Source organism: Notechis scutatus, chromosome 4 (genome assembly GCF_049901735.1).
Source record: "Notechis scutatus isolate UNSWTSFEM ecotype Mainland chromosome 4, rNotScu1.2, whole genome shotgun sequence".
NCBI lineage: Eukaryota > Metazoa > Chordata > Lepidosauria > Squamata > Elapidae > Notechis > Notechis scutatus.
The window spans coordinates 15,367,211-15,379,373 of record NC_142012.1 but is presented as its reverse complement, the minus strand read 5'-3'; the positions used below and the strand labels follow the sequence as shown (position 1 = coordinate 15,379,373).

At 39.2% G+C, this 12,163-nt stretch overlaps 1 protein-coding gene across 2 annotated transcripts in view; it reads left to right on the top strand.

Moving 5' to 3' along the window:
• Positions 1-11,313, top strand: part of GPRIN3 (GPRIN family member 3) — a 40,455-nt gene extending 29,142 nt beyond the window's left edge. For both annotated transcript variants that reach the window (XM_087962866.1, XM_087962867.1), the window contains exon 2: positions 1,251-11,313. In XM_087962866.1, the coding sequence (XP_087818992.1) occupies positions 1,345-3,669 (2,325 nt within the window). In that variant the 5' untranslated portion in view covers positions 1,251-1,344 and the 3' untranslated portion in view covers positions 3,670-11,313. The remainder of the gene's footprint in view (positions 1-1,250) is intronic.
• Positions 11,314-12,163: the final 850 nt, after the last annotated feature.

Here is a 12,163-nt window from a genome sequence, read left to right as displayed (position 1 = left end):
CTTCCTCTGAAAAAGTTTGAGATACACAAGAAGTTTCCAAATAGGAGACAGGATGGGAGCCAGTTTAGGTGTAGTGAAGGAAGGAAGCCAGTGAAATGGAAACCAGGAGATGTGAGTTCTAGTCCCACCTTAGGCATGAAGCCAATTGGGTGAGAGACATGGCCCAAACGACTTTAAGGCCCAAGGCCCAAACGACTTTAAAATCTTGCTACATAAACTTCAGGGACTCATCCAAGCAGTCACAAGCAATCAACAATGATTTGAAGACGTACACATGCATAGCTTCTGAATAATAATGTCAGTTTGATATGCTCAAGTCATTATGATACAACTATGAATTCACATTTAAACATAGCCTACTTTCCATTTCCTTTTGTGAAGCTTATAGGTCCCTGTTGTGCTCTTACTACATTCCAGAATCTCAGTTTCCGGCAAACTATATTCTGAATCCTGTGGGTTGGAATCCACATCATGCACAGGGTCGTACCCAGGTTGATTACCGAAACAGCTCTATTTTTGTGCTATTTAGCAAAGTTGTTTGTTCATGGAGCTAGGTGTGCGTGGCAGACTGGAGAGGGAATGCTGTGGCTATTCTTCAGCCTATATTTTAAGGTTAGAAATCCTGGAAAATCTCAAGCCAATAACTAGTAAATGGAAATCAGAAAAAAAAGTCCTGATTCACAGAATTGTTATTTAGGGATACAGTATTCAGCTAAATGACTAATCAGCATTATGCCAAAATTATTCTTTATTTTCTGTCTATAAGGTTAATTCTTTGTCTCTGCTCATTATTGTCTGTACACAAGTTTGGCCTTGTATCAGGGGTGGGATTCAACTGGCGTTACTACCGGTTAGGTGACTGTGTTTTGCATCAGTTACTTCTGTAATACTGGCTAATTGATGTCATCTTGTGATCTTCCCAGAATCTTATACCTTTTATATGTTTATCCGTGAGAAATCCCTCTAAGACATTGTTTGTTTTATCAATATAGTCTTTCTATTCTCCATGATGTTGATTTTTTGGGTGATATCTAAAGTTATAACGAAAGGCTTAAGACAGCAACTACCAACATTTCTTCAAGAAGGTCTGTTTTCTTGGGAAAGAACTTCACAGCTCGTGCCTGTTATTTTCAGAAGACAGCAGGTTTACAATTCTGATACCGTCCATAGTCTTCATTCAAAATTTAAGACTAGATTATTTTTATATGAACGTATTATTAATGTGCTTTATGTCTTTTTTCTTTTAACAGATTGATGTATCCTTTCAGCCTGAGCATATCTTAGAAAGAATTTGTAACTGCCACTGCACGAATTTGCCTAGAATTTGTATCGTGTCACATTTCCATGGGGACCGTACAAGATCCACTGAGATCTACTAAGCTTTCATTGGCCACAGCTGAAGAATCTCCTAAACACCTGTGCAAGCAAGCAAGCATAGAAAGCAACAGTAATGGATATCCTTTTAGTGCCAAGAGCCAGCCGTCTGGAGGATGCCTGTTTGAAGTGAACTCTGGCAGAGAAGCCAATGTTCCAAAGAGTGACTGGCATTGTGAATATGACACCAAGCATCCAGACATACTTTCTCCTGGGTCCTTCAGCTGTTCCAAAGAAGGCAGCATGGCAGCTCCAGAACCAGTAAATTACGCTAAGCAGGAAGGCTCCAGAGCCAAGGTCCAAGGCCCAGCACCTGAAGCCCACACCTCAGTGCATGGTGAAGTTGAAGTGCCTCTTACCCAGGAGACTAATAAAAATATTCCAAGTGGTAGTGGACAATCATGTAATATAATTGATAATATAATTGATAAAGCAACCATGCTGCCCGGAGGAGACCTTGAAGTTGCGGCGAGCAAATCCAAGGATTACTCCATTCTTCCTTCCTCTACTATTTCTTCTGATATCCAGGAAGCAGCTCCTGCAGGGAAGGAAAATGCATGCGAAGTTATCGTCTCTGCAAACAGCCAAGTCTTGGTTTCCTCGGATGGGATGGGTCTCAATCCGAAAGCTCCTGTTTGTGTGGAAGCAGAATCAGGGGGTGCAAAGGATGCAAATCTCTGTCCTGAGACGGAGCCACAGACTGCGTCCGAAGGCAACCTGAAGGGATCTCCAGAGACATCCTGCATCACTAGTGATGAGCCTATAGCAAAGGTGGTACCAAGCCTGTCCAAATTCAAAGAAACAGGTACGATGACAGTAAAGCCTGAGAACAGATCCGTAGAAGCAGGGACGATAAGCTGGTCTCATCAAGATGCTGAGGTTCAAGCTGTACCTAGTGTGGAAAGCAGGTCAGCTTCTACCAGCCCAAGTATCTTGACGGCATTCTTAAGAGAGAACCTGTCTCCTGAGGCCAAACAGGACCAAGACCAGTTGCACATTATTTACATGGGAGCCAGAGGGAAAGAGCAATCTGAAATAACTGGTGACTTTGCAGCCACTGTCCAAACACCTTCATCTATTGGCATCATGCACAAGGTACATGTTCAAATCCCACCCACAATAGAAAAGCCTCTGGAAAGTTCTAATGTCAGACTTCAGGAGAATCTCACAAACATTCCTGATCCGATTAGCTCAGCATTGTTGGATAAGGCAGAAAGGGTGTGTTCAGTGGCGTCTGAAAATTCTCAAGAAACTTTGGCCAAGAGGACAGAGGTACAAATGACAGACGTGGCTAAAAATTGCGGTGATGTTCCACAGCAGCTGCCAGACAATTCAGTTCTGCAGAAAGCAAGACCCATTTCCCAAATTGGTGTCGGTTCCAGTAATCAACCTGTGTCTACCCAGCTCCCTGCAAACGTTGAAACTAAACTACCTCCCTGTTTTGCAAACCCAGCCATTGATAGTATATATCAACACTCTGATCCCTCTTCCTTCTCAGGAAATCCTTCTCCTTTGTGTCACAGAACATCGGTACAAGCTAAGGCGGTTATCAGTATGGATACGGAGAGGACCTATCAGGAGAAACAGCTGCAGATCAAGACTGCTGATAACCTTGAGACAGCTCTGCCCAGTTTTCCCACTGCTGTAAATCCAAAGAGAGAAGGAAAGGTCCATCTCATATCTGAAGAACAAAAGATGAATACAACAGGATCTGTTAATGGCTCTCAAGTAATGAGTGCTCCAGCTGCAGCAGAAAGCAAGCAAGGTACAGTTCCTAGGGATGCCAAGGCAGAAACTTTGGTCAGTCAAAATCCAATATTTAAGTTGAGCAGAGGTTTTGGTGCTGCTGTAGGAATCCAGAATGATAAAATCCAGAAGGGTCTGGTGCTTGGTGTACCAGCCGTTCGTACTTCTTCAAGCCCTACACCACGTCATGGTGAAAAGAAGAAAGGGCCCAAGGTTTTCGCTGCCGAGGCGAAAATGCATCTGAAGCACTCCAAGCGTGTCAGGGATGTTGTGTGGGATGAGCAGGGCATGACCTGGGAGGTTTATGGAGCATCTCTCGATCCAGAATCATTGGGAATTGCTATCCAGAACCACTTGCAGAGGCAGATCAGGGAGCATGAAAAACTGATTAAAGCTCAAAGCCCGCAAGCCCGAAAATCCATATCTTCAGATACGTCTTCAAATAAAAAATTGAAAGGGAGGCATCACAACGTTTTTCATTCCATGCTGCAGAATTTTCGACGCCCAAATTGCTGTGTTCGTCCTGCGGCTTCTTCTGTGTTGGATTGAGAAAATAAAATCAGAAAGGAGGAGGGGAAAGTAACACATCCGAAAGTAACACATCCGTTTGTGCGTACTTGTGTACTTGTACAAGGAACTGTATGGATATACAGTTTGAGATTCTAATACACTGATACAGGGTTGTGGGAAGAGGAAATTATGACAGGATATTTCGTTCCCACTAGTTAACATGCCTTCATCTGTCTAATTTCTGCAAATAACGCATGAAACATTCATGTTCATGCCGGAACTTCCCAGTCAATTGCCAAATAAAATAGAAGTACCTGGTAAAGCAAAATTCAGAACTGTCAGGTTACTTAAGTAACCCACAGTAGCTTTAGATAGAAAGAGAGAGATGACTAAATCTTAAATAGATTGTTTTTATTTTTTTTCATGAGATAATGTAGCAAAACATTCGCAAACTGAGGAGTGGAAAGAAAGTTGGGTTGGGGTCTAGTAGAAAGAAGGAGTGGCGCTTTCTTAACTGTAGAAAACCTTCAAAGTTGAGACTCATCTACACATTAAATACAAGACCTGGTGCCCAAACCCTTCCAGCTGAGTTTTGCCCATTGGCAGCTGCTGCCAGCCTTTCCCCACTGAAAGGGCTTATTCTCAAATGAAAAGTGCATAAATTTTCAACCATCCTGATACTTCAAAGCCAGATTTTGTTTTAAGGATTGGGGATTTGTATTCATTTACTTGCTGATTTTTCTTTTTAGTTTTGTGCCTTGTTTTCTCCAGTGATTCTCAGAGAATGGATGAATACATACACACACACACACACACACACACACACACAGAGAGAGAGAGAGAGAGCACTTCACATAATACTAGAGAAAACCGGATGGGTGGAAATCTAGGATGGATTGGAGAAATTAAGAATTGGTAGAAACTTTTGCAGTCTAAGTGTTTCCAGCCTATTAATGCTTGCTGCATAGATCTTGTCTGCTTGTTTCCTGATATTTTCTGATAGCTAAGGGATTCTGGGTGTTGAAGTCCACACAGGGTAAAATTGCCAAGGTTGAGAACATTCATCAAAGGGAAAAACAACTGCATTTACCCAAAAAAATATTCAAATCATTGTTTAGTGAACCAGGAACCTACCGATCACTGGTTTAATTTCTCATGTACATTTCTTATGACATTGCTGCATCTTCTAGCCTTTACAAATATTTTTGTACCCTCCAAGTGTTTTGGATTAGAAATTTTGGAAGGCATAGCTGTGATTCCAATATTTTAAGAATTTCCATGTTTGGGAAAGATTGTTCTAGAATAAGGGCTTTTATCCATGGCTGAGAAAGAAGATAAACATTGCTTTTTCTGTCCTATTTGTATTTTCTTTGGTACAAAAGCACCAGTCTCTGACTATTTTTCATGCTTGAAGCTATGCTTTGACCCTTCTATTGATTTGTTAGTTCTAAGCTCCAGTATTCCAGTTAACATAACAGAGTTGGAAGGGACCTTGGAGATCTTCTAGTCCAACCCCTTGCTCAAGCAGGAAACCCTATACCATTTCAGACAAATGGTTGTCCAATCTCTTCTTTAAAACCTGCAGTGTTGGAGCACCTAAAATGTCTGGAGCCAAGTTGTTCTACTGATTAATTGTTCTCACTGTCAGGAAATCTCTCCTTAGTTCTTGGTTGCTTCTCTCCTTGATTAATTTCCATCAATTGATTCTTGTCCTACCTTCAGATGCTTTGGAGAAAAGACCCTTTAGATATTAATTGTATGTTTTTTCCAGCATAGTATTCCTCTGTAGATGCTTCTAGAGTCATCAGTGCATAAACAACTGTTTCTAGCTTTGGTTCTAAGATGATCACATACATACACATGTGTCACCAAAAATGTGAGATGCATATGCCGATTTATATAAACAGATGCTAATATAGAAACAGTTGCTATAACTGAAAGAGAAGTGTAATGCAGTTCAGCAGAATTGAGAAAGGTTGTGATCATGTGACCTTGGAGCATATTTCACTTATTGTCTGAATTTTAATTGCTGATAAGTAAATCAACCCAACTATGTTCCTTCTTAGTTGTTGTTTTTTAATCTTTAAATTGGACTAACTGGTAGTGTTTCTCAACCTTAGCATCTTTCAGTTGTGTGGACCTCAACTCCTAAGAATTCCTCAGCATGTTTGGGGAACATGGCTGGCTGGAAAATCCTGGGAGTTGAAGTCCACACATCTTAACGATGCCATGGTTGAGAAATTTGTGTGCTCAAAAAATTACTTCTAAAAATATAAATATAATGAAAGGATAATGCAGATCTGCTTGGAATATATTTAGAAAAACATGGAACAAAAGTGTGGAATTTTCTCTGCAAATTGATTAAACCTAAGAAAGTTCCTTTGTTAACTATGACTTGTTCAATAATTATGGTTAACGGTATATTGGGGCAAATACAAGCAACATTATAGCTTCATAGGATGCATAATCTAGGCCAGTAAATTTAAATGAGTTGAATCCCAGAAAAGGCAGCCTAAATCTCAGGGATTTTCATGACTTTTGTGGTTCTGCCTAATGTTATTATAAAAAGACTATGCTTCTAATCAGACCATTTGGGGGGGTGGGAGGAAATGCAATACCGATAGCAATCATTCATTCTGCCAACTTTAATCAAATCCATATTCCATTGCTTTCAATGGGAAATAACCATGTATATTACCCATTGCTATTGAAATCAAATATTAAAAATGATTTCTTTGGACTGAACTGAACCATCACATGAATGTAGAAAAACATGTTTTCCCCTCTATTATGGAAAAAATATGTTTAATTTGTGATCATTTGTGATTATCATATTTATAGCTTCCAACCAGCATCATTTTTTTTATCATTACTTTTGGGGGGGCTGTTACTTCTAGCTTCTGCCAACCTAGCAGTTCAAAAGCATGGAAAAAATGCAAGTAGAAAAATAGGGACCACTTTGGTGGGAAGGTCATAGCGTTCCATGCACCTTTGGTGTTTAGTCATGCCAGCCACATGACCATGGAGACGTCTTTGGACAGCGTTGGCTCTTTGGCTTTGTAATGGAGATGAGCACCACCCCCTAGATCTGGAAACGACTAGCGCGTATGTGCAAGGGGAACCTTTACCTTTAACCATCAACTTTAGAGCTTTTGCAATGTAGATCTTCTCCAGCCTTGCTTTATCGTTTGCCTTGCAGCAAAATCAGCTCTTTTAGCAGTTCAATACAATCACTACAGCAGAAAATTTCTTGAAAAGACATTGCAGTTTTTCAACCTTTCTTTGAACAGTGTGCTACACTGCAAATCCAACAAAAACATTGCATTATTTAATCAAAGAAGTGAGCTGAGCTTTCAACCCCTTGTATTTTGCAGAGTTATTGACTGCCTCTTGACAGCGGCATAGTGGCCTAGAGGTGGACCTCTTGCTTCACAATCAGGAGGCTGTGGGTTTGATCATAGGTAGTGGCAGATATTTCTCTCTCTGGGCCCAAATGAAAATATCTGTTGCAAACTCTATATAGATAGAGTCTGGGAGATTCCCTTCCTGACTCCTGTGCAGAGTTCGCAGCAGATATTTTCAGCTCCATTCAGTCGCCCTGACGCCACCCTGATGCAAGGGATTACTGGCTCGTTTAAAAAAAAACTGACTCCTTTTGAGAAGATTTGTGGGATCTAACTTTTGACTTTAGTCCTCGTGACTCTTGGCTACTTATACTTAATTATATGGAGAGCTAAAAAGAAGAAGAGGTTAAAGAAAGTGGTTATATAAATTCCTGGGGAAAAAAGATGAGCTTCTCCCCACCTTCCTGAGATTCAGTCCTTTTGAACTTGATAGGACTTATTTTTGAATAAATATATTCAAGATTCTCATGCTAACTTGGAATTGTATATTTGAAAAACATTTTATTAGGGAACAATTTATTATAATGTACTCAAAGTACAGTTGATTATTCTTAAAAAGATCAGTGTCAAGCAAGTAAGGTCCTGTTCCCTTAAATGGGCTACAAATCACAAATAGCAAATGGAAATCGACGTATTGTATTTTTATCTGGTCCCCTATGCAAATATGAGAAGATTCAGTAATTGTTTAACATGCTTTCCATGTAGAAATCACAGTGTTTTGTCCAGTATCAGCTGAAATACTAGATAGCAGATTGGGGAAAATTCCAGGCAAGATAGCTTGATGATCTAATTTAAGTTAGAGCAGACCATGTCAGTCTAGTTCAGTGTTTCTCAACTTTGGACAGTTGAAGATGTGTGGACTTCAACTTCCAGAATTCCCCAGACAGTATGGCTGTCTGAGGAATTATGGGAGCCGAAGTCCACCCATCTTCAAATAACCAAGGTTGAGAAACATTGATCAGGATAAATATATGATCTCAAAAAGTACTGTAAAATACCTCCTGGTCATATTGAGCTGCCATGAATCATATATATTATGGAAAAGAACATGATCATGAGCTGTGCTATTCATAATAGCTGTGCTGTATATTACCTCTAGCATTGAAGACAATTCCCCAGTTTTTGGAAAAGGCAGGCCAGAAAACTCTATCTTCATAGAAGGCCAGGGTAGAAACACAAAGATTAGATAAGTTACTCGTGTTACCAGCAGAGCTGAGATTCTTAAAACTATAATCCTGTCACTTCTGTTCATTTATTCTACTGAAATTTGACTGCTTTTATGTGCTTAATAACTAAAGAGGTTTTTCAAAAATTGAGCCATTTTAATAACCTTCATGTAAATCAATGTTATTCTTCAGGTGAACCCGGTTTTATTTAGGATTCCTCTGTAAAGACGCAATTATCTGGAAGGGTTCTTCTTGAAAGCAGCAGAGGGAAATGTTACACCAAGGAGCTAAAATCTGGCTTGTTGTATTGTAATTTGAAGATTATGCACTAACAAATTTTTGAAATCAGTGGAGTTGGCCCCTAAACTAAGAAACAAGATAGGGGTAGGCTTTCTAATCCCACTGGTTGTTTTTTTTCCTGCTGATCCCAACCCAGCAGACATGGAATTCTTTAGGTAGAAAGGGTAAAGATTTCCCTGTCGGTCATGTCTGACTCTAGGGTTCATCTCTGTTTTTGGGCCGAGGGAACCAGCATTGCCCAAAAAAATTTCCATGGTTATGTGGGCAGCATGGCTATATGCCAAAGGCATATGGAACACTTACCTCCCCAACAAAGTGGTACCTATTTATCTACTTGCATTTGCATGCTTTCAAACTGCTAGGTGGACAGTAGCTGGAGCAAAAAAAGGTGGGGGAGCTCACCCCATTGCAGGGAGCTTGGGTCTTGAACCAGAGTTCTAGCTGAGAAGCTCAGCATCTTTAAACTGAGCTGTTCCACCACTCCTTTAAATGGTGAATTTTCTGTCTGGAAAAGGAAACCATTCCTAATTATGAAGGATAATTATGTTCTATTAGAGTCTCAGCATGTCAAGTTAGTGGGTACTTGGGCAAAATAGCCACAGGGCCTCTCACATTCTAGCTATTAACACTGCCAGTTTCTATTACATTCTGTCCCTAATTTTCTTCCCCAAATTCTTTTTCTTTTAAACTTTTTTTTAAAAAACATATTTTTCTGTAGAACAATACTCATGACCGGATTTTTCATTTTTCCAAGAAATATCTGTGAAAGAACAGCTTCTTAAAAGAAAAATGCATGGGTATGATTGCATTTGGGACTCCTGAAAGTACTTTATATACAATTACTATAAGCATTCTCTTCCTAGCTAGCCTTACCAATCTGAAAGAAAGTTGCAGAAATGTACAGTTTTCACCAGCTATATTTCCTAAATTCTCCTGTTTACTTTCCACAATAAAGCAATACATCTTTGTGATGGTTTAGCTACTGTCAGCCATACATAATCTGAAACAGTCCAGCTTGAAAAATTTCGCCAATCACCAAACACTTAATTCGGCATCTTCTTTGTTTTAGATTTTGCTCTTTTCTCAAATTGCCCATATTTATCCAGTTCCACCCTGGATAAGTGTTTGATTATTGAATTTCCATGTATGGGATTTGTCCTGTTGATGGAGTTTGTAATATTGACACTCTTCTATTATCCAAAATGTGAAATTTATGTGGATCGTTTGAATAATAGTAAATGTTAGTGATGTTGTTAGGTAAGAGTTGTTGAATGCTTGGCTTCTCTTACTGTTTCTCATCATGCTGTTGGCAAACTGTCTTTGCAGCTCTTTCACACTCCGAAGAACTGGTGTTTCTTCTTGCTTCTTCTTGTGTCTTCAGATGCATTGTTTTCATCCAGATTGTCCCCATGGTTTGTGATGTGGCATCCGTAAAAGAATCTTTGGATGTTTTCTTCCACGTTTTCTCTTCAGGATGAGGCTCTGAATCTTGAGTCCTTAGAAGAGATTGTCTAGTGAGGATCCATTACAAACCGACGATTATGAATCTCTTATAACAAGCCAGAACAATAGAAGAAATCAACAGCTAAAAGACACTTATCCAAATGTAGATGGCCTTGAAGGGCATGACAAAAACCGGACCTCTATTTTTGCCTCCTTCTCTTCATTTACAACAAATTTTGACTTTTCAGTAATGGATGAAACCAAGTATGGATTTAAACAGGAAAAAGACAAAAAGAATGAGCTTCTTTGACTTTGAGGAAACAGGAACATTTGTCTTAAAGGTTCTCAATTCAACCCAAACACCTCTAATTATAGTGTTTCCAATACATAGAGAAATACCTTAAATATTTTAAGAACTGACAATAATGGAAAAAAGAAAAGGTAACACTTCCAGAGACTGGACTTAAACAGGCAGAGCAATTGACAGAGTACGTCTAGAGTATATATATGTGTGTGTGTTGTTGTTTTAGGGGGGGGGGACTTGGGACTCACGGTGACAATACAATGGGCACGCTGAAATGCATTTGCTGTCGAGCAATAATGCGCCCTTGATGTTCCCCTCAAAAGTTCATAACACCAGCACATTTCATGTTACGAGATATTGTTCTTGATTCTTGAGGACTTTGCTGTGTGAATTCAGAATATAAGCAGCTTTAGTAGCCTTTATTAATCATGATTAATAATAAGGGCCAACGCCTCTGGGATGTCTGTGGGGTGTGTATGCCAAATAACACATGTAAAAAAGGGACAACACATTGTGTGGCAACCAATTCTTTTGCCCACATAACCTCTTTGGCCCCTGGATACTTCTGTTCCCCCCTCCCCGTGATTAAAGGATCATAAAAAGAATCCCAATTTCATATCAGCCACCCATTTCTACCACAACAAGAACATTCAAGTAGCCTTAGAAAGTACTATTTGAATCATTCAACTATTGCCTTCTTAGAAACTATCAAATTATATTTAAACTCATGAAATCATTACCAGTGCAAATATATACAGATGAGCTAGAATGGATTGAGGGCCAATCCCAATTTGAAGTCTCGAGTAAAAAGATTTCACACAGGTCTAATGTACAGACACAAGCATTGTGGTACACACACACACACACACACACACGCAAATACAAACTCTTAGCCTAACCATACATTAAAGTATGAATAGTGGGCAATCCCAACATCTGGTTTATAGCTGGGATTTGACTTGACTGACTTGGCTTGCCAAGGATCCAATCTATCTCCTGAAATGAGGTTTTTAGGCTGCTAAAGCTGCCTTATGTTCGTGTAGCTGTGAGTTTTTTTATATATATATTAACAGGGAAAATTACTGACTGATGTGCTATACCAAATAGCTAATTTTAGCTTGAAGCTGTACCGTAGCATTTATTTTGGGTATTAACTTTAAAACATGCATGTGAGAACCGGTTCTATAATAATATGCCAGAGTTACATTATTGGTTTGGGCAACTCCCAACAGGAAGTTCCACATTTTGCTGTTTTACATCTTGGATTTCCACAGTAATAAATATAATAAACTGTGTCTTTATTAATTCTGGTTTGTTGATTTTGTAGCTCAAATACAGTAAGGGGGAAGCCCCAATTTGCAAGAAGATTCTGTTCTGTTGAAACAAGGAAATGGATTTTGAATCTGTGTTCTGCTAGTGAAAACATGACAAGACAGTGAATTTGTTTTATATATTCATCCTGTTGATTAGATCCTGCCTTTCCTTAAAAGCTCAACTTTTATTTGCTTCTTATTATATTCCTCTTGGTATTAAATTGATTTGGAGAAGCAATTACCAAAGAATGATAACTGTAATTAATCAGCTCGGTTACATTGTTTTTCCAATTAAAAAATATTCATTTTCTCAAATAATTGCTTTGATTTAGAAAAAAAGTGAGGATGATGTGGTAATATAAAAGGGAATACAGTCCCAAAGATGCTGGATCCTCATGCCTTTTCTGAATTTGAAGACCCCAGAAATTGGATAATATGGTATCTGTCAGATGATTTGTACTACAACTCCCACAATCCATGCCATTGGCCATGTTGGGAGCGATGAGAATTGAAGTCCAAAGGATCTAGAGTACAACTGGAGCATACTAATTTTATACTGTGCATCTACCCTTGATGTGAATCACCTTGGGTGCCTATATAAGA